Source organism: Chaetodon trifascialis, chromosome 1, assembly GCF_039877785.1.
Source record: "Chaetodon trifascialis isolate fChaTrf1 chromosome 1, fChaTrf1.hap1, whole genome shotgun sequence".
NCBI lineage: Eukaryota > Metazoa > Chordata > Actinopteri > Chaetodontiformes > Chaetodontidae > Chaetodon > Chaetodon trifascialis.
Window position 1 is genome coordinate 3,174,119 of NC_092056.1, and position 18,881 is coordinate 3,192,999.

Genomic DNA, 18,881 nt, shown 5'->3' on the forward strand with positions numbered 1-18,881 from the left:
GATTACATAAATGCTAATGTAAGAATTATTCAGAGCCTTTACTTTAAAAGTACACATTCAGTGTAATATTACTCCAAGTCCTTCATGAATGTAATAAACGTATGGAAGTACTGGCAGCAAAAAGTACTGAAGTATCTGAAGTAAACAGGAATGATCCCCATCAGTCTACAGTATTAAAATATTATATATTATCCTAAGATAAGTGTGTAAATCTCATCTGTGAAAAAGAGTATAATACGTACCTCTCTACGAAGTGCAGTGAAGGAAGTCTCAAAATGGAAATACTGCAGAGAAAAGTACAAGTACACAAAATCTCTACTGTCTACTGAGTTTACTTGAAGTATTTGGCTTCATTAGGAGCAGCAGTTTTTAACCTTTTTGGGTTTTAAACCCTAAAATGACTCAAAATCTCACGTTTGCAGGCTCAGAGAGGATGAGTGTTTGTTTCATTTGAAGGATTTAAAGTCCTGACAAGGTGGAAATATTCAGGATTTATCAAAGAAAAAAAGGGAAACTTTGAAAAAATGTCAAACAAGTTGTTTTTTGTTAAATCAGATTATTCTTTAACACCAATCTGTTGAGGTCATTTTCAGTTTGATTATGGTTAAATCTGCTCCCAGGGGCAGAATGCTGCTTCACTACGACGGAAAATAAAAATAAATCAGCGAAAACGAAATAATTTCCTCAGAAAAATAGAAATACTCTCACGATACTGACCGATTGTTTCACTTCCCCTCAGAACTTTAAGGGCTACCGCTGCAGCCAGAGCAAGAAAACCTACGTCATGAAGCAGGTGAGCTGAAATGATAAAAATGTGCTATCCAGTTGCATCATGGGAAACGTAGGAGACTGGCTTTTGGAGCTGAGCCGTCACTCAGGACTAAAGGTCACATATGAAGACGTTAGTTACTGTTTTCACTGCATAGCTTCACTCTTAAACATGAAACTGTATGTTTTCTGTTTGTCTTTCTCAGAGCTTTTCGTGCGATTTGTTCCTAAAACTGCGAACAAAGACGAAGCCACAGGAAGGAAATGAAAGCACGAACACGTGAACTAAGGTTTACATTTATTCAGTCGTTAAAAAACAGCATGTTTTTAGAAACGGTTCAGTGACTTTAGAGGCAGAAAACACCTGGAACAAGATTTCAACAGTTTTCAGGTAAATCTGGACAAAAACCAAACATCTCAAACGTTCAGTCTTTGTTGAAAGCAAAAGCCGAAAGCTTGGAGGAAGGATCCAAAGATTTCTTCTTCTTGGCACTATTTTCATCTGCTTCCGTTTGTCCATTTTCTCCTCCTCCTCCTCCTCCTCCTTCTGCCCTTTTCCTCTTCTTCAGATCTGCGTCTCCCGTCTGTCCTTTCGCTCTTTCCGTCCACGACTGAACAGAGACAGGACATGGAGAGCACATGTTAATTACCCATCGGGACAAAATGAAAGTACTGTTCTGCTGTTTCGGGCTCCGAACACCTCCGCCATGACGGCCGAAGGCGCCCGCGGACGCTCGGCGGCGCTCTGAAATTGCATCCTGTCATGTTTAATCACTAATGACAGGCTGCATGTCCTCGGCCTGCTGGCTCTTCTCCTCCTCGTGCTTTTATTTATTTATTTATTTATTTATTTCTCCTCTGTGAGCACAGACAAAAGGAAGCGCTTTCCTGGACGTAATGGAGCCGGGATGAATCATCGGGCCTGGCACAGGCCACACATGCATGCACGCACATTAACCCCGTGTGTGTTGGAGCGAGCGGCCACGGACGTCACGGCGGCAGAGCTGGTGCGCGGCGTGACGTCTCGCCGCTCGCTGTCATTCAGAGCGGCTCACACACGCTAAGAAGGCTTCAGGCTAAACGTCGGCCTGCGGGGTCACCGCCCGGGTTTCTAACGCGCCGCGAGCAGCGAGTCGATGCCTCTGCTGTTACTGAATGTCATCTGAATTATTAGCATAATTAGCAAGAGGCTGCACATGTGTGTGTGTGTGTGTGTGTGTGTGTGTGTGTGTGTGTGTGTGTGTGTGAGTAGAAGATGGAAGTCAAATTAGAAAATCCAGTTTGATCAGAAACGATTGCTTAGAATAAATAAATGACTAATTTTTTTTTTTTTTTCCAAACATTTTCTGCATCCTGCTGCTCGAATGTGAGGATTTGAGTTTTTTCTCTGTTTTATTTCTAATGAATTAACTGTGACTGGATTATTTTTTGGTTTTTGGACTGTTGGTGGTCACTTTACAGGTTTTTGATGTTTGAGATTCACATCCAGCCGCCGGTTTAACACGAATCCGCCGAGCAGCAGCTGGTCGCAGCAACAAAAGCGAGGAAGAGGAAGAGGAAGAGTGCAAACCAGGAAACTGTGCAAGACTGTAACTACTCAAAACCTCTTCTGATGCATGAAATGTGCTTTTCAGCCGTGAACGACGCCGACTGCGATTAAAAACATTTTGACTGGAAAGCTGGTTTAAAGTTTCCTTAAAATCCAAGAGTTAACCCCGTAGTTTGAAGGATGTGACGTACGTTTCCTCAAACACCTTCAAATTAAAGGGATGAGAAATGAAATCATCCTTTAACACTAACTCCATCATCACATTCATCCCCCGCAGCCTGACCAGCTCGCTGCCTCTCCGTATCATCCTGAGATCAATGCTTTGCGCCCTCGCTGCCAAAACACTCGACGGGGTTCCCAGGCAACAGGCGCCCCTCCCCCCGCCGCCTCACATCCACTTCCTCTTTTCTTTCAGCCTCTCGAGTGTCATCCAGCGCGCCGCTCAGAGTCATGATGGATGCAGGGTCACGACCCGCCGACAAACGCACGGATCGACGTCTGTTAGCATCGAGGAGGAGGAGGAGGAGGAGGAGGAGGAGGAGGAGGAGAGGATGAGCTGTGTTATTACTGACACAGCCACCCTCATTTGTTCACCCGTCAGCTGACGGAGTAACATCTGGAAACTGGTTTTAAAATCACGTACAGACACACAGACTCTGCAGCAGCTCCACCCATCAGACTTGATGAAAATCAGCTGTTTATCATACAAACATACAACTTTTACAGCTGTTTTTTCCTGAAAAGAGGCTTGCGAAGGGCCAGCTGATACTCACGACTGTTCGCTGCAGCGGCATCTTAATGAGAAAAATGTTTAATTAACTTGAATGAATTAATCACCTTTAATCGGTTAATCCATCCAGGCTGCATTTCATTAGGAGTTACTGTCACATATGGCTGAAAAAATGTGATATTTTTACTGGTAATTCTTGTTCTTATCGTCCTTATTTGTTTTCCACTCACACCTCAGCTGACATCTGTGACACAGGTTTTAAATCACTCATTAAAAAGGTCTGAAATCTAACTGTGAAGACGCTGCAGCGAGCTGGTCAGCCCACAGCCGACGATGTCACAGCAGTGAATTGGAGGCGATTGGCTCGTTGTGTGGTCTGCAGGCTCGTTAACGCAGCTAAACGACGACAGTCAAAGCCTCCGCGATGAGGTTTCATAAAGTGCTGAACGCTGCTGTTAGTCGACTGATCGGTGGACGGACAAATCTGGAGTCCGTTGGTCCTTTTTTATGAGCGTCTTACAGGAATCGAGGCGTTCGCCAGGAGTCGTACAGTTTGTTCACAGCGAGCACAGGAAATCACACGAAGCAGTTAAACAGTAACCTGGTCGCCTCCTGCAAAGGCAGAAACCCACGTAAGCTATTTACACGTCTGTGAAACCAGGTCCTCCGACAGAACTCCAGCTCAGAAAAGCGGATTTAAGACATCAGATCGCCGCAGAGAGCCGCCCGGGTATCAAACCTCAACATGGCGGAGCTGCATATCAACACATAATGAATGATTTCAGGTTAACATGAGGTGTTACCAGAGCCGTCGCACCGACTGTGCGAACTGTGCGACTCCACAGGGCCTCACGCCTGCAATCCTGCTGGTTTTTTCCTTCTTTTATTTATTTATTTTTTAATAAATACATCACTTACATATGATTTTGTCTGTCTCTGTCAAGGTCACATTAAAAACAAACAAATAAATAAAAAACAAATCCTACAAATTAAGCGGGTTTTTCATTGTCGCTGTGTCATCAGGCCTGTGTGATAGTGCACCAGGCCCTCACTGCTCTCCATACGCGTTTTAAACAAATGCAGCAGTTTGGCAGCGTGTTTGGATTTCTATTTGATCCGACCAAACTGCGTGAAAAGGAGGAGACTGACCTGCAAAGACAGTGCACAAGACTGAGTGATGCTCTGAGCACGTCCGAATCTCAGGATATAAATGCACCGGACCTCTTCGCGGATGTGAGGATACTTGGAGAGATAATCCCAAAGGGAACAGCTGCAGCACTTAAAACACTTCGACACCTCAAAGGGACTGAAGGAACTTTCCCAAACTGTGAGTTTGCGCTCAGGATCCTGTTGACTTGTCCAGTAACGGTGGCATCGGGCGAGCGAAGCTTTTCAAAGTTGAAACTAATTAAAAACTGTTTGTGCACCTCCACGTCACAGACAGACTGAGTGGGTTCGCCCTGCTATCAGCTGAAAAGGACACTGCATCCAGACTGGATTATAAAGATGAAGCGAAGTGACTCTGACATCATCAGTTTATGCAGCTGAGTCCGTCTCACTTGTTAGAGTTACAGTGCGGTCAATGTGTTGTGTAGTTGCAATGATAATGAACGTATATTCTGAATGAAAAGTGTCCTAAACTACTTCTTTAAAATGTCAAGATGGCAAAAATAAAGTGACTGAGCTGACGTGATGTAAAGCCGCTCGTTGCTCAGTTGATTTTCCCCCTTTTGAAATAAAAAGTCATAGCTGAGACTGTGTGTATGATTATGCTGTATTATTCTACTTGACTTGGTTGTGGGACGATTTTGTGGTGGCAGGCGAATCAGCAGCGTCACGACTGATCGTGCATCAGCATCCAGGACGCCCTGACACGAAGGCGAGCGTGTCAGGTGCTCTCTCCAGAGTGGAGACAGGTAACCACAGCGAGGAGGAGGCGTTAAAGCTGTTAGCGTTTGGTCTCAACGCTGAGCTGCTTTTTTGTTTTTCGCTGAGGAACCATTCGACGAGTTTTCCAGTGAATTAAATACTGAACAGCTCGTGAGGTTTAGAGGCGTTCTGTCCAGGTTTTAAACGTTTAATCTGTTGTCTCGTGGCGACAAAGCGATGTACGAGGATCAGAGATGAGGCTCCGGGCTGCACGGCGGCGGGCGGGGGGGGTGGTGTATCTGCAGCTGATAATCACTGCTGTCCTACAGACTCTAATTGATGGGTCTCTCTGCTTTTTTGTCTCGGTTTGCTCTTGAGGGGAAATTAGATCCAGGCAGGATTAACTGAGAACAGCTGACCGTGTCCACCTACGAGCAGATGAAAGGAGTCGCCGCTGCTTCACTTCACTCAGCGTCTTGATAAATTTGTGGTTTTGGTCAGCAGCTCTGCCTCCACTCACCTGTGACAGCAGCACACTGTGAACAAAAGCGCGATTACCTGAAGCTTCTGCTAAGACGCAGACGTGATGAAGGCTGAACATTAAGACTTGTTTTTAGCGATGTGCTGATGTTACCTGCACTGACATTGAAATTATTCCAATTATTCCAATTATTTCTGTTACTTAAAGTCAGAATAATCCACTCTTTGAGTTTGAGCTGTGCAGCTTCAGGCAGGATTTTTAAGGCATTATCAGTCGATTGCAGAAAACGAGCCTGTCTACATTCACTGAGTGCAGACGGAGTTTGATAAAACACGGTTTCAGGGTTTGTGACACCTCTGAGAGGGTTTGCAGGATGTGGTCTTCTGGCCCTCCCTCCCTCCCCTCTGAGCCCCTCACTGTTTCCTACCAGTCTCTCCTCTGCTGACAGCATCCTGAAGCGTCCCATGGCCTCTTTGATGACGTCGGTCTCCTCCAGGTCTGGATCATCAGCCAGAATACTCTTCCTGTTGTCCTCCAGCCAGAGCTGGAAGCCCGTCTTGGGCCTGAGTCGACATCACAACCAGTCAAATCTGCGCTGTGGCTTCCAGTCGGCTCATCTCAAAGCGTTCAACACTTCATCTCTTACCTCTTATTTTCAGTGTTATCTGCAGGTGAGGACGGAGGCGGGACGTCTGCTTGTTTCTGCTGATCTGCAGGCGGGTCTACGTTCTCCTGGCTCTTCTTATTGGCCGCCTTTGTGCCTGTCATCTGCAGCAGAGTGGACTGAGTCTGAAGAGGAGAGGAGAAAATCGTCGATGAGTAAATGCTCTCTAAAACTGTACTCTGATCAGTCAAACACGTCTCTGAGCTGAAGTTGTGAGTACTGTGGAGTGAACGATACCTTCGTCTTGGGCCTGGGGGCCAGCGGTTTGAGGACGGGGCCTTTGTTTGGCTTCCCCGAAGATCCGCTGAGTGGACCCAACTTCCTGCTGGACGTCATGCTGTCCAGGATGTTGGACGCTCGAGGCTGACCGGACGGAGCCGAGGGTTTCCCCGAGCCGAGCACCTGCGTGTAGCCCAATCAGACGTTTACCAGGCGTCCACTAAACATGCCCGTCTCTCTGGAACTTACAGCCTCTCACCTTTTGTGCAGCGGTGTCGTTAAAATATCTTACCTTGAAGGGATTTGCACGTCCAGCTCTACCAACTGCAAAGAAAGAGACATCAGATGTTGATCTGAAGTCGTCTTTTAATCGGAGGATAACTTGCTTTCACAGTATTTTCTGATGATCACAGTTAACGTCACCTTACGCACTGCTGGACGCGTTTGCTCACCTGGTGTCAGAGACGGCGTCACAGGTGAAACGGCGTCTTTAGCAAACGGGTTCACACCTTCAGGCACAAACACAAGACGCGTTAGCTGCAGTAAAACTGCTGAGATCAAACGTGAGCAAAGAGCTGAAGAAGAGGAGGAACTGACGTTTCCTGGTTTCCGCTGACTCCTCCGCCTCCATCTCCTGTCCATCCTCCTCCACCCTGAGCTCTTCTTCTCGCTCCTCTTCCTCCTCCTGATTGCGCCTGCTGCAGTAATGCCCTGCTGCGACCTCGCTCTGGTCAAACCTGTCCACATAATACACTCATGATCACAGCTCACACCATCAGGCTGACCTTCTGAGTCCGCTGCGGTTCAGCAGTGGTGATGCAGAGTGGAGCATCTTCCCTCTCAAACCATCTTTGGAGAACACAGCTCACTGTCGCACAAACCAGACCAGCTTAATTTTATTCTGTAATCGGGTTACTGATGCTCCCAGCGTGCTCGTCCAGGAGAGCAGCGCTGCATCAAGGGCAGGCTGAGGAGGACAAAACACAGCCGGATCCTCGAGCTGCGACGAGTCAGCGATTCGCCGTCAATGATTAAATGAATTGCTAAATATTTTGATAATCAATTTCAGTAAATTTTCCCTTAAAAAATAAGAAAAAAGGTCCAGATTCTCTGATCCCAGCTTCTTAAATGTAAATATTTTCCAGTTTCTTTATTCCTCTGTGACAGTAGGTTCAGGTTGTGGACAAAATGAGACATCTGAGGACGTCATCTCGGGCTTTGGGAAACACTGATTGACATTTCTCACCGTTTTCTGACATTTTATAGAGCAAACAACTAATCAATTCATCGACACTGATAATAATCATTAGCAGCAGCTGTATTGATGACAGTGAAGGCGGGACTGAAAGCTGCTGCGTCGTTTGATGTTGGATGTTACAGGTTCATCTGGTTTGCAGTAACTGGAGTTTATTAACTCCTAAAGTAACGATACGCGTGAGGTTTCTGACACGAGCTCCAGTTTCATCTTATCTTCAGGAACATAAACATGTTTTTTCTACAAACTCCTCATTCATTTAAGAAAGACGCCAACGTTCAGGAGAGTCGGCTGCATCGACTTACCCAGAGGTCCGTCTGGAGTATTCTGGCTCCTCTTCCTCTTCCTCTTCCTCTTCCTCCTGGATCTGGCTGGCCTTCTCCAGAGCGACCTCGTTGAGCCGCTGAGCGAGGGCCATGCGTCTGGACCGGGACGCGTACCGAATGGCGAGAGTCACCACGTTCTGAGTCATGAGCTCGGCGAGCTCCACGCAGCGAAACTCTCTCTCCAGCTTACAGGACAACTGGAACAGAAGAGCGACTCAGCGCTTTATTCACGCGACAGAAGCATCGGCCACAGACACGAGGAGGATCTCAAACTCACTGCGAACATCTTCATCAGCAGCTCCTGCTGCTCCTTCTGGGACTGACTCTGTCCATGCTCGTCCGTCTCGTAGCCACTGGAGGACAGGAAGCTGTAGTGGCTGTGGAAGAGGACTGAACGCCAGAACTGCTCCTGGGGGACGACAGAGGATTGACATATTTCTGTGAGGAAGGCTGAAAATGTTGCAGCACATCTGGTTTGTTTGACCATCGATTCATTAATCAAGTCTGAAAAGTCTTCAGCTCTCAGTGACTGAAGCTGCTTTCAAACCAGCGCTTTAGTAAATCAGGCGGCACCTTTAAATCTAAAGAACTGTCTAAGCCAGTAAAGACTCAGAAGACCTGACGTCCACGGTGCGGTCCAATCAAGAGGAACAGGAAACAGGAAATCACTGCAGCATCACAAGCTAGCATAACTTCAAAAAGCTGTTTCAGCAGCACAGAGGATGTGTTTCATAAACGAGAGTATCACGAAGAAATACTGCGAACGAGTTTCAGTTTGTAGTATTCATATTCAGACTGTGGGAAATGTCTGACTATGCTAAGCTAACTGATGTCATCCACTCGTCAAACACAACTGAATCGTCTCAGGCGTGTTTACCTCCATCTGTCCTTTCTCTGTGGCGGTCTGACACAGAGGCAGCTTGAAGGGCAGGATGGCCACGGCAGGTCGGGGCAGGGTGGGGGGGTACCTGGAGCCTTTACAGGGGATACACCTGAGGGGACAAGACCAGACCGGATTCAGGACGTGAAGACACCTCTGAGGATCGGGAACTTTAAGAACATCGCAGCGGTCTTTTTTAAACCTGCAGATCAGATTTATTGTCCCGCTTTTCAAAGCAGAGTTTCGTTCAGCTGCGAGCTTTCAGGGGGTTTGAGTTTGCTATGCATTCAGGTGCCAAAAACAACCAAATTCACAGATTTTTCCCCATAAGTTTGCTTTTTTGTGTTGTTTGGCTTTCAGATAACGAAAGACTGAAAGACTCTCTAAGGTCACAGATACTCACGAACAAACAAACAAACTGTTTCACAACAGCCCAAATTCTCATTAAAACCTGTTTCATGAGTAAGGGAGATCATTTCTTAAGCACTCTTAAAAGTTATTTTTTACCACTCAATATCACACTCTGAGTCTAATTACTGTATGTAAGTGTGAAAAAGAAGCACTTGAAGGACACATTTCAAAGAGAAAGCGACAGAAAACCACACAGGGCGGCGGGGAGGACGGAGCTCACCTGAGCTGCTGAGGGCTCTCGTGCACTCCGACCACCCAGTAGTGATCGGATTTGCTTTTGCACGTCTCTCTGGTGTTACACACCGGCGTCCACGTGTTGCCCAGGGAACGATTCAGCATCCGGACCACACCCTCCGAATCCACAAAGCACGGGGTGCCTGAAAAACCAAAACGCCATCAGGCCGTCACCTTAAAGACGCTGCTGCTAATTCACTCTGCATGAAGCAAACGTTTCCCTCGACAGACCGACCCTCGGCGGTGAACCCCAGCCAGGACAGGTAGGATCTGCGAGACAGCGGGAGGGGTTCGCCGTTGATGAGCTGCCTCTTCCTGCGACCGAGCTGCAGCAGCTGAACACCCAGAGCCTGGTCGCCATCAAAACCTGTCGCTGAGGGCGGAAACGAGACACAAGAACGGACGTTAAGGCCTCGCCGAAGCTTGAAGACGACAGAGGAAGCTGTCCCTGCGTGAGTGCGTCTAACCCCGATGGTAGACGATGAGCAGCTGCTCTCCGTGTCCGGCCATGCAGACCACCGGCCCCGGCAGGCTGAAGAGCTCCCTCTGCACTCCGCCGATGGAGAAGAGTCTGAGCATCAGGCTGCTGGTGGCGACCGCCGCCCAGCCCTGACCCAGACACAGCGCCCTCACGTCCTCGCCCGCCGGCAGGTCCACCATCCACTCCTTGTTGGTGTCCCACGAGGAGAAGTGGAGGCACTGAAGCTTACTGAGAGGAGACGAGGAGCAGGTTGAAAGGTTTATGAAAAGAGCGAATATAAAAAACAAAACAAAAAAATACCAGCAGGATAGGAGGAGGGTCACCTGGCGAGCTCGTCCGTGCTGGGACAGGCCAGCAGCACGGCCTGCTGGGAAAGATCCGCCACGGTGTGACCCAGTGAGTTGGTGAGGTGCATGGTGTGGTGCACGGCCGTGTCGTGAAACTCCACGTCGATGGCGTTGTCCTGCTCGTCATTGTAGCCTCGCACGATACCCACAGAGTTCCACATCTGAGGCCCAAGATAAGATAAGGTAAGATAAGATAAGAAAAAACTTCACTGATCCCACGCCGCTGAAATTAAGTCATTACAGACAGCAAAGTATTAAAAACAGCGGCGTGGAGGTGTGAAGATGAGGGGGATACGGGATAAAAACATCAACATGTACATGTACACGATGTACACACTAGAAAAATACTGTCTAAAAACACTGCTGCCAATATTCTTATGAGAAAAACTAACTAACGCCACATGTTGAACTGCATTTGTGAAACACTGCACGAGTTATTAACAGTAAACACAGCGTTTAAGGTCGCAGCATCATGGCGGTTACTGTCACACGAGCGGCTGGAAATCATCTTCTTTCCCGTTTAGTTCCAGATTTTCGTCATTCGTACCATGAAGCGGTGCGTGAGGTGTGCCGGCGTGGAGCCGGGCTGAAAGGCCTTCTGGGGAGGCGTCGGCAGGGGTCCGTCATAGACAGGACGTGAGGGTGCCGGCAGGGCAGCCGCAGGCACGACGCCGCTGCGCGAGTCCTCGTCGTCCCCGAATTTGTCCTGAGCGAGCCTCAGCGATCCCGTGTCTGAAGGACGAGACGCGTGCAAAGATGGAAGCATTTTTAATAGATAAGAAACAAAAACATGAAATCGGCTTATTCTCCTGAACTGTGAGTTCAGACTGAAACACGCTCGACACGGAAACAAGCTCAGGTTTGTTTCTACAGAGAAGAGAAACGAACCGACGAGCCTCAGAAAAGCCCACAGACCAAACTGTTGATTAAAAAAAGATGGCTACCCATTAATCACAGCATGCAACAATCAGCACTTCCTGTTAAAATGTGCCACTCTGTAGTAACTTCAGCTGCGATGATCGGCCATTTTTAAGTGAACATGCTGAACGTTACTTTGCTCCAGCTCGCTGTTTGTGAGGCTTTTCTTCGCTCTTCCATCACAGTAAACTGAATATTTTGGGGTTTGAACATCTGAAGTTGTCACCGTGGCTTTCCAGAGTATTGTGACTGGATTTTTTCTTTATTTTCTGACATTTCAAACAATGGTGACTCGCGGCCCTTCGCTCACTCACCTCGCGAGTTGTCGTCATCCAGGATGGCCTCTCTGTTCCTCACCCGCCCCGTCGCGGGCACGAGGAAATCATCATCGTCTTCATCGTCATCTGCGGCGGCAGGTTTCTTCACTGGCGAGTTTGTGTCACTCAGTCCTTCGTCCATCAGCCTGTCATCGTCGTCATCAAACAGGTCGTCGTAGTCTTTGGCTGCTGTCTTTGTCGGTGCCTGCTGAAAGTCCAGCCAATGAGAACTCAGTCTGAAGTTGTGCGTTCAGTTTCAACAGGATGATGATGTGGGATTTAAAAGTGTTTTTGAGACACACAGCAGACGGTACGTTTGAGCGTTTGGACCCTGTGTTATCGGAGCGGTACCTTGGTGGTGGAGGTGGAGGCGCTGAGTCCGTCCAGCAGGCCCAGGCAGCCCTCTGTGTCGGTGTAGGCGATCTGGCCGCCTGACGGATGCCAGGCCAGACCGCACACGGTGAAGCCCTTCTCGTGCTTCTGCCTGCAGCAGAGACGAGACAACGGACCTGCTGAGCTGCTCGGACACGCCTGACAGTTTCAGCACCAATAAGACAACATTCAAGAAAATAAAGATGTTTCAACGCCCAATCAGCAGAGCCATGCAGCTGTCCTCATCACTCTGCTGATCAGCGAGGTGACGCTCCAGCACAGAAACTGAAGCAAAAAGACACAAAACACCACAGGCTCTGTGACAGACTGTGGACGCCTCGAAGATCAGCGTCGAGCTGAAAATGTGAGCTCGTTCTCCCATAAATGGAGGACAGCCATGAATTTTACTGAAACATTCAAGAGAGGAAGACGATGTCAACTCTTCCTTTACTCAAAGTCTCCTCCCCAGGTTAACAGGATACGCTGTGCGACCGCTTTTCAGCAAAATCCCATCAGTGAGGCAGCGGTTTAACGGTCTGCGTGCAGGAATGACTCATCAATAAAACGGTATTACCCATCAACCCTCACTCCTTCATGTTTCATCCAGATGTGATGAAGACATATGTGAAATATCACGACTCACACAGATTACACATAAACACACACCGTACCTTTCTACACACAGCTTGCTGTCCACGTCCCAGACCGTCAGCGAGCCGCCGACGCCGCCGGCCGCCAGGAACTGCCCACACGGAGACCAGGCCACCACGTTGACGGGCTGCGGAGGAAACGACCATCAGATCGATCAAAGGCCATGAAAACAGAGCTGAACCTTCAGCCCTCGTCTCAACCGCAGGACGAAGAGGTCGTCCGTCCGACTGCTTCCAGATCAGATGTTTGGTCTGAACGCTTACGTCACGCTTCAGATGACCAAAGGCTGGAGGGGAAATGAATGCACCCTCTGTCTGACCATCCGATAGAGAGCAACGAAGAGAAAGAGAGCGGGAAGAAACACAGCAGGTAACGAGAGGGAAAAGCAGCTGCAGTCCAGCTGTGGTTCATGACGTCTCAGCTCATAAAGTCGACTCCTCGTCGCTTCCAGCAGACATCAGCTAACATCAGGCAGTTTTTAGCTCTGTTATGTTGCTTCTCTGCAGGTGTCACCATGCGAGATGAGAGTTTGAGGCACGTTAGATGGAGCGATGAAAGACTAAACCATCTAAACAGCAGACAGATGTCATCAGCTCACGTCGTCCATCAGCACGTCTGCACTGAAGAGTCCCAGAAGACGAAAAGATTTAGCATTAAGAGGAGAAAATTATGTGTTAGCAGGAGCGTTACAGCAGCTCCTCAGTGTATTCTGCAGCTTTTCACGTTGTAATTTGATTGGTTGGTTCATGCGCCTGCGTCGTAGCGTCAGTCACATTTCGGACGTTTGGCCCTACACTCCTGCTGCAGCTCACCTCCTCGGTCGTGTCTCACGTTGGGTATCGGCTCATACTGAGAACTGATCTGACGCCAGTGTTTCATGAGCTTTCCTAACTTTGTGAAACAAAACAGAATAAATACATACATACAGATATAAATATATTATCATGAACATGACTGTACGTCCACCTGGATCTCACCTGTGTCAGCTGATCATCGGACAGAGTGCTCACATGGTCCCAGGACCCTCGCAGGTACAGGCGCACCTCTGTCTCTACAGGAACGGCTAAAAACTGAGCGCACACAGAATCCACTGTTATTTTAGGAGCTGTGTTGTGATCGTAATCAGCTCTTCGCATCGATTAATCTCTGACGTGGTTTGTCGGAGGAGCAGAGGTCAACGTCACTGACCTTCCCCGTCCCGGGCTGCCAGGCCAGCCGACACAGAGACTTTGCATTGCTGACGTCGTTGGTCTTCTGCAGCAGCGGCCAGCTGATCACCTGAGTCTGAACGGACACGAAGCAGCTCAGCAGCCGACAGGCCGATGGATGAAAGCAAAAGGCTGTTAGGCGTTTAGAAAATGTGACGTACCTGCTCCTCGATGTTCCACACGACCACGGCGCCATCACAGCCGGCAGACGCCTGACAGAGAAAACAGAACGAGCTCTGAGCGAGACGTTTCCTTATCCAGCTGGCTGATGACGATTCGCCTGATGACAGCGAGGCCTTTCACAGACTTGAGGCTAAAGCAATGAACACTTCCTGCAAAGCTGAGGCGTTTCATATTCATATTCCAAGATAAACTGGAGTCCACAGCTGAACTGAACGGTAAAATGTGAACATTTTGGATCACACAGATCCACAGAGGTAACGTCAAAGCCTCGAGGAAGCTGAAAATAATTTTGTTGTACGCTTACTGTATAAATACTCACATACCATATGTACTGTACTTTAAGGGGGTGACTAGTTGCTGTAATCCCTCTGAGGGTTTCACTTCCCTGACGTGGGACAGCACGTCTCGCTGCTGTGTCTCTACTTTGATTAAGTTTTAAAGAGTTTACCTCCGTTTTAGGTTTCAGTGGATCCTAATTTCCAACAAGACTTTTCATAATCATCATCACACAAACATTCAACGTCCAGAGAAGACAGATCACCCACCAGGAAGTCGTCTTTGGGGTCAAAGGTGACACTGAGGACAGGCGCTTCGTGGCCCCGCAGCGTTTTCTGCTGGCTGCTGTCCGACACCTCCACCACTTTAACCATGAAGTCGCTGAAGAAAACAGAGCAAATCAGAGTAAATATGTGCAAACCGTCACGTGCAGGCAACCAGCGCTCACACGTGCCTGAACGGAGGGAAAGGACACATCAGCCGTGAAGCAACGCGACTGCAAATTGTCAAATCAATGAAGAAGAGAAGCGAAAGAACCCTGATTTCCTCCAAACGTCTGGCCTAACAGCCTCACAGCCTGAATTTTTAAAATCAATATCACAACAGACATTACCAGGATGGAGATAGCAGCATCAATACGGCGCCATGCTCTGGGCTTTTATTGCCGTGATAAACCTGTTTAGGACAAATCAGCTGTGGCGGCAAACAGACGTTCATCTCCAATCAGGACTAATCATAAACCAATCAGAGCGCTGCTCTGTCTGCGAGGTGGAAACACGGTTCAGCTGCCGTGTGCGGCTCATCCTGAGCAACACTGAAGCTAATGAGATCACAGCCGAACACAGCAAACGCGAAGGCTTCAGCCATGTTTGACGGAGTCAAAGTGATGCTCGCTCGTCTTTCAGCTCTGGCTCCTCTCCGAGATCACGTCAGTGGCAGGAAACACCTCAGGATGAAACCACGAGGCTGCCCAGAAAGTCCATCAATATTAACAGGCAGCGCTGCAACAAGAACTCAATTAATCAATAAGTCGATTAAAGAAAATGAACTGCCAGCTGTTTCAATACTCCAGCTCACTTTGGGCTCTGGGAAACTGTAATATCCTATGGACTAAACGATGAATTGATTGATGTCCTGACTCATTTAGTCTAGAAAAATTCACAATTTCCTGGAGCTCAAAGCGACGTCTTCAAACCGGCTCTTTTGTCCAGATAATGAAAATAATTGTCAGCTGCGGATCTATCAGAAGGACAGTTTGACATTTTAGGAAGTTCACTTATTTGCTTTCTTGCTGGGAGTTAAATGAGAAAACCAGTACGAGTCTGAACCCTGCTGGTGAGCTTTAGCTTAGAGTAAAGACTGGAAACAGCTGTGGGGGCTCGGTCCAAAAAGGTAAAAAAAAAGCCTGACAGCACCATAAAAACACAAACGTAAAAACAAAAATGTGTGGTTTTTCACGTGAGTGATGTGCTGTACATCGTCCTGGAGTCTCGTCACACCAACCAGGAAACAGTTAGAGCACATAAAACCACAAAGTCCTGGTTTTAGAAGGATTAAACAAACGAGATGTGACCTGTTACTTGGAGAGCTTTAGAGGAGCGAAACACCTTTGGACAGAAGCTACGTATTCCCCTGATCCCAGTTATGTTGTTCATAAGCTGAAGCAGTTTCTTGTGTTTTCAGGACGCTCTTCTCTCTCTCGAGTACCTGGATCCGGCAGCCACTCTGGAGCCGCTGCTGTTGAAGGCAACATGCGTGGCGTTGGTCGTGAAGCGGGTCAGGATGCCGTCTGGATCGCCGTCGGGAAACGTGTGGATCTGCACCGTGTTGCTGGAACCCGCTGTCACCAGCTTGCCGTTCTGTGGAGGAAACCGCACATCTCAATCCACCAATGACAGCTGATCCCCACTGATTCACTGCGAAATGTCTCAGCAGAACCTGAACGTGGCAGAAGGTGACAGCTGGACCCACCTTGACAGCGAGGGAGTACGCCTTTTCCCCGACGGATATGAACCGTGGATCGTCGTCGTCCAGCCCCTCGAAAATCCGAACATCTCCATCGTTTCCGCAGGTCACAATGAACCTGATTTAGACACGATGATGCAAGACACAAACGTCAAACACACACACACACACAGAAACTGCTATGCAGCCAGTTTTCATGATAAGTCGACGTTTTTCCTTCGCTGTGCAGTTCAGCATCATTATGTGTGATATGAGGGAGGCCATCCATTCATGGATGAATAAAGCTTCTGCGGTCCTTGAAGAGTTGGTGTTGAAACTTCAGTTGTACATGTTCTGCACACCTCTGAGGTAAACAGCATTGCAGGTGTAAAACTGACAGATTTACTCTGAAAGTCTGACCCACTTCAGCACACCTGGCGTTTGACACAAGATCATAAATACACATTTAAACTATTTATGCCAGAGTCGACATGACATGTTTCCTTTCACCTGAACGACAGCCTGTCTGTGTTATAGTCATCCACAATAAGGTATACAAAAAGATAAAGAGTATTTAGCCACAAACAGTAACAGCAGTGCATAAACGAAGGCTTTCTGATATTGGACTCACTTCCCAGAGTCATCGAAGCAGACCTCGGTGTGTCCCTCCGAGTGGTCGAAGCGCATCGGCTTCCTCTCACAAGGCATTTTCACAAACCTCCAGACTGACGGACAGAAAACGGGATTTAACACGTGAATATTACATATTTGTGACACATCTGAACAGCACAGGTATCCTCTGCCCTGTCAGTACCCCCCATTCCTGCTTCTTAGCTAGCCGAAGGGTTGAGCTAACGCTAACAAAACAGCTAACCTCTGTTAGCTTATTGCGCTATTTAAAACTCTACTTTCGGATTAATAAACGGAGTTCACGACACGATATGTTTAACTGAGGATAAACGTAAATGTCACCTGACTGATCATGACTGGAGAAGACAGAAATATGACAACTTACAACTTCCTCGGAAGACTCCACAGACTCGGTCCTCTTCTCCTGAATCTCCCGCGCTGCGTTGAAAACAAGGAAGCAACTCCCGCCAGCTACGTCATGACGCCAATGTCGAAACCCCGCCCACGCTGGAGTCACGCAGCGTCAGGCGGATTCAGGTTCAGATATGTTCTGTTTCTGGAGCTCGCTGTTAAAAATGACAAGATTTAACTGTCTAAATCCTTACTTTTTAAAAAAAAAACAACAACCTGCAATTAAACTCACGAAAGTAACAAATTAAAGCTGCAAAATGTACCAAAATGTACCAAACATTATACATTAAAGGCCCCTTTAGAATCATATATATACAGAATTATAATTAGTGATGTATTATTGTCACTTCTATGACGCAGCGGATAAAACTGGGCCTAATTTCAATCATTTTACAGACCGCTGATTGGTCTTATCTTAACCTAATGATATATAATTTATTTGCTGATTGTAAAATGCAGCTTCTGATCTCTTACAAGGTGATTTAACATTAAGTAAACCAACAAAGTACACGGTTTATGATTGTAACTGTGATCAGGATTGTAATTATCACCATGATTAGGATAACTTTTAAATGTAGTTGTAGAAACAGTAGTAGTAAACCCATAGTAGTTAACTTAAGTACAGCAGACACATAACATAGATTGCAAACTAAGAGCTTCCTCTCTTCTTCCAAACCTGACAAATGCAACCTGCCGCAGAAATCATTCACCCAGTCTGCAGTGATGCACAGTTTACTAAAAAGTGTACTGCAGCCCTAAAATAATCATATAATTATCAGCTTCACCTCATTCACATAAGAAACAGAGAGAAATTGACTTACCTGTTTGTATATTTTTATTTTCTGCCTCACACAAGGTTCCACACTGAGACAATATATTCTTTAATTGGGTTTGTGATTAACATCAACATTCAGAAAGAACCACGGCATTTGGAACTCATGAGTCGACTCATGACAAAGATATTAACTGCAGCATCACATTTTGTTTTTCAGACCTCTTTTTCACTCTGCAAAAACACAGAAATGAGACAGAAACGAGGTTCAGAGGTCAAACCCAGGTGAGTAATTATGTATTAGTTGAACTAGCTATTAATATACAATATATGTACGTCTCAGCTTCTGTATTGGCTGCCATGGACAACCTGCCATTGGCTGACTCTCCGCTCGCCTGTTTGAGCAGCGTCTCAGGGGACAATTTAGTGCAGCAGGAAGTACTCTGTTGGCAGACAGCTGGGAGTCTAAATATTACATCACTGAAATACAATCGTTTGCAGTAAGAATGAAAGGGCGAGCACGTACAACAGGCCAACACGACTGTGTGAAGCAGTCCTGGAAAAACTCAAACCCTAAAATCCATTGTTTCGTTTCTCAGATATGGATATCAGATGTCTCATGAATCTGATGTAACACTAGATGAGCTGCAGAAACACAAGGCCTGTTAAGTGAATCATACAAGACAACATTAATATTTCATGTGCGTTGTTCAGGATGATGGACGTGGTTCCAGACTATGTCCATTGACTGGGCGCTGACATGGAGGCCGTCAAAGGGACTTTTTATAGGTGTGAGATGGAGATCTAAGGTCACAAGTTGAGCAGTACTTGATTACCTCTAGTGATTTTAGTATTCTATTGAAGCAACACAGGCTCAAATATCCAGAATTTCGTCTTGGTTGTATTAGTATGGGTATATTTCCTGTAGTGCAACTAATAGCATCTGTTTTTTAGACCCAACCTGCCTGATAAATCTTCATTTCTG

General features: G+C 47.2%; 1 protein-coding gene across 1 annotated transcript; it reads right to left on the reverse strand.

The window, feature by feature from the left end:
• Positions 1-1,132: 1,132 nt before the first annotated feature.
• Positions 1,133-17,145, reverse strand: wdhd1 (WD repeat and HMG-box DNA binding protein 1). Its single transcript, XM_070964144.1, has 26 exons — positions 17,099-17,145; positions 16,715-16,808; positions 16,111-16,222; positions 15,847-15,998; positions 14,409-14,520; positions 13,842-13,892; positions 13,661-13,756; positions 13,450-13,542; positions 12,493-12,599; positions 11,801-11,933; positions 11,447-11,657; positions 10,762-10,946; positions 10,191-10,375; positions 9,854-10,095; positions 9,622-9,759; positions 9,373-9,529; positions 8,739-8,853; positions 8,139-8,270; positions 7,841-8,058; positions 6,878-7,017; positions 6,733-6,789; positions 6,573-6,604; positions 6,299-6,463; positions 6,044-6,186; positions 5,825-5,960; positions 1,133-1,379 (listed from the first exon to the last, which is right to left on the reverse strand). Exons 2-26 carry the CDS (start codon positions 16,789-16,791, stop codon positions 1,194-1,196), a joined length of 3,375 nt encoding a protein of 1,124 aa, XP_070820245.1. The 5' UTR covers positions 16,792-16,808; positions 17,099-17,145; the 3' UTR covers positions 1,133-1,193.
• Positions 17,146-18,881: the final 1,736 nt, after the last annotated feature.

What these genes read in the sequence shown, in the direction of transcription:
- wdhd1 (XM_070964144.1), bottom strand. Translation starts at nt 16,791, where the DNA reads ATGCCTTGTGAGAGGAAGCCGATGCGCTTCGACCACTCGGAGGGACAC. An exon ending in GAGAGCCCTCAGCAGCTCAG is followed by an intron (nt 8,854 to 9,372) that starts GTGAGCTCCGTC and finishes TTGTCCCCTCAG; the next exon opens with GTGTATCCCCTGTAAAGGCT. An exon ending in GACGTGCAAATCCCTTCAAG is followed by an intron (nt 6,464 to 6,572) that starts GTAAGATATTTT and finishes GGCTACACGCAG; the next exon opens with GTGCTCGGCTCGGGGAAACC.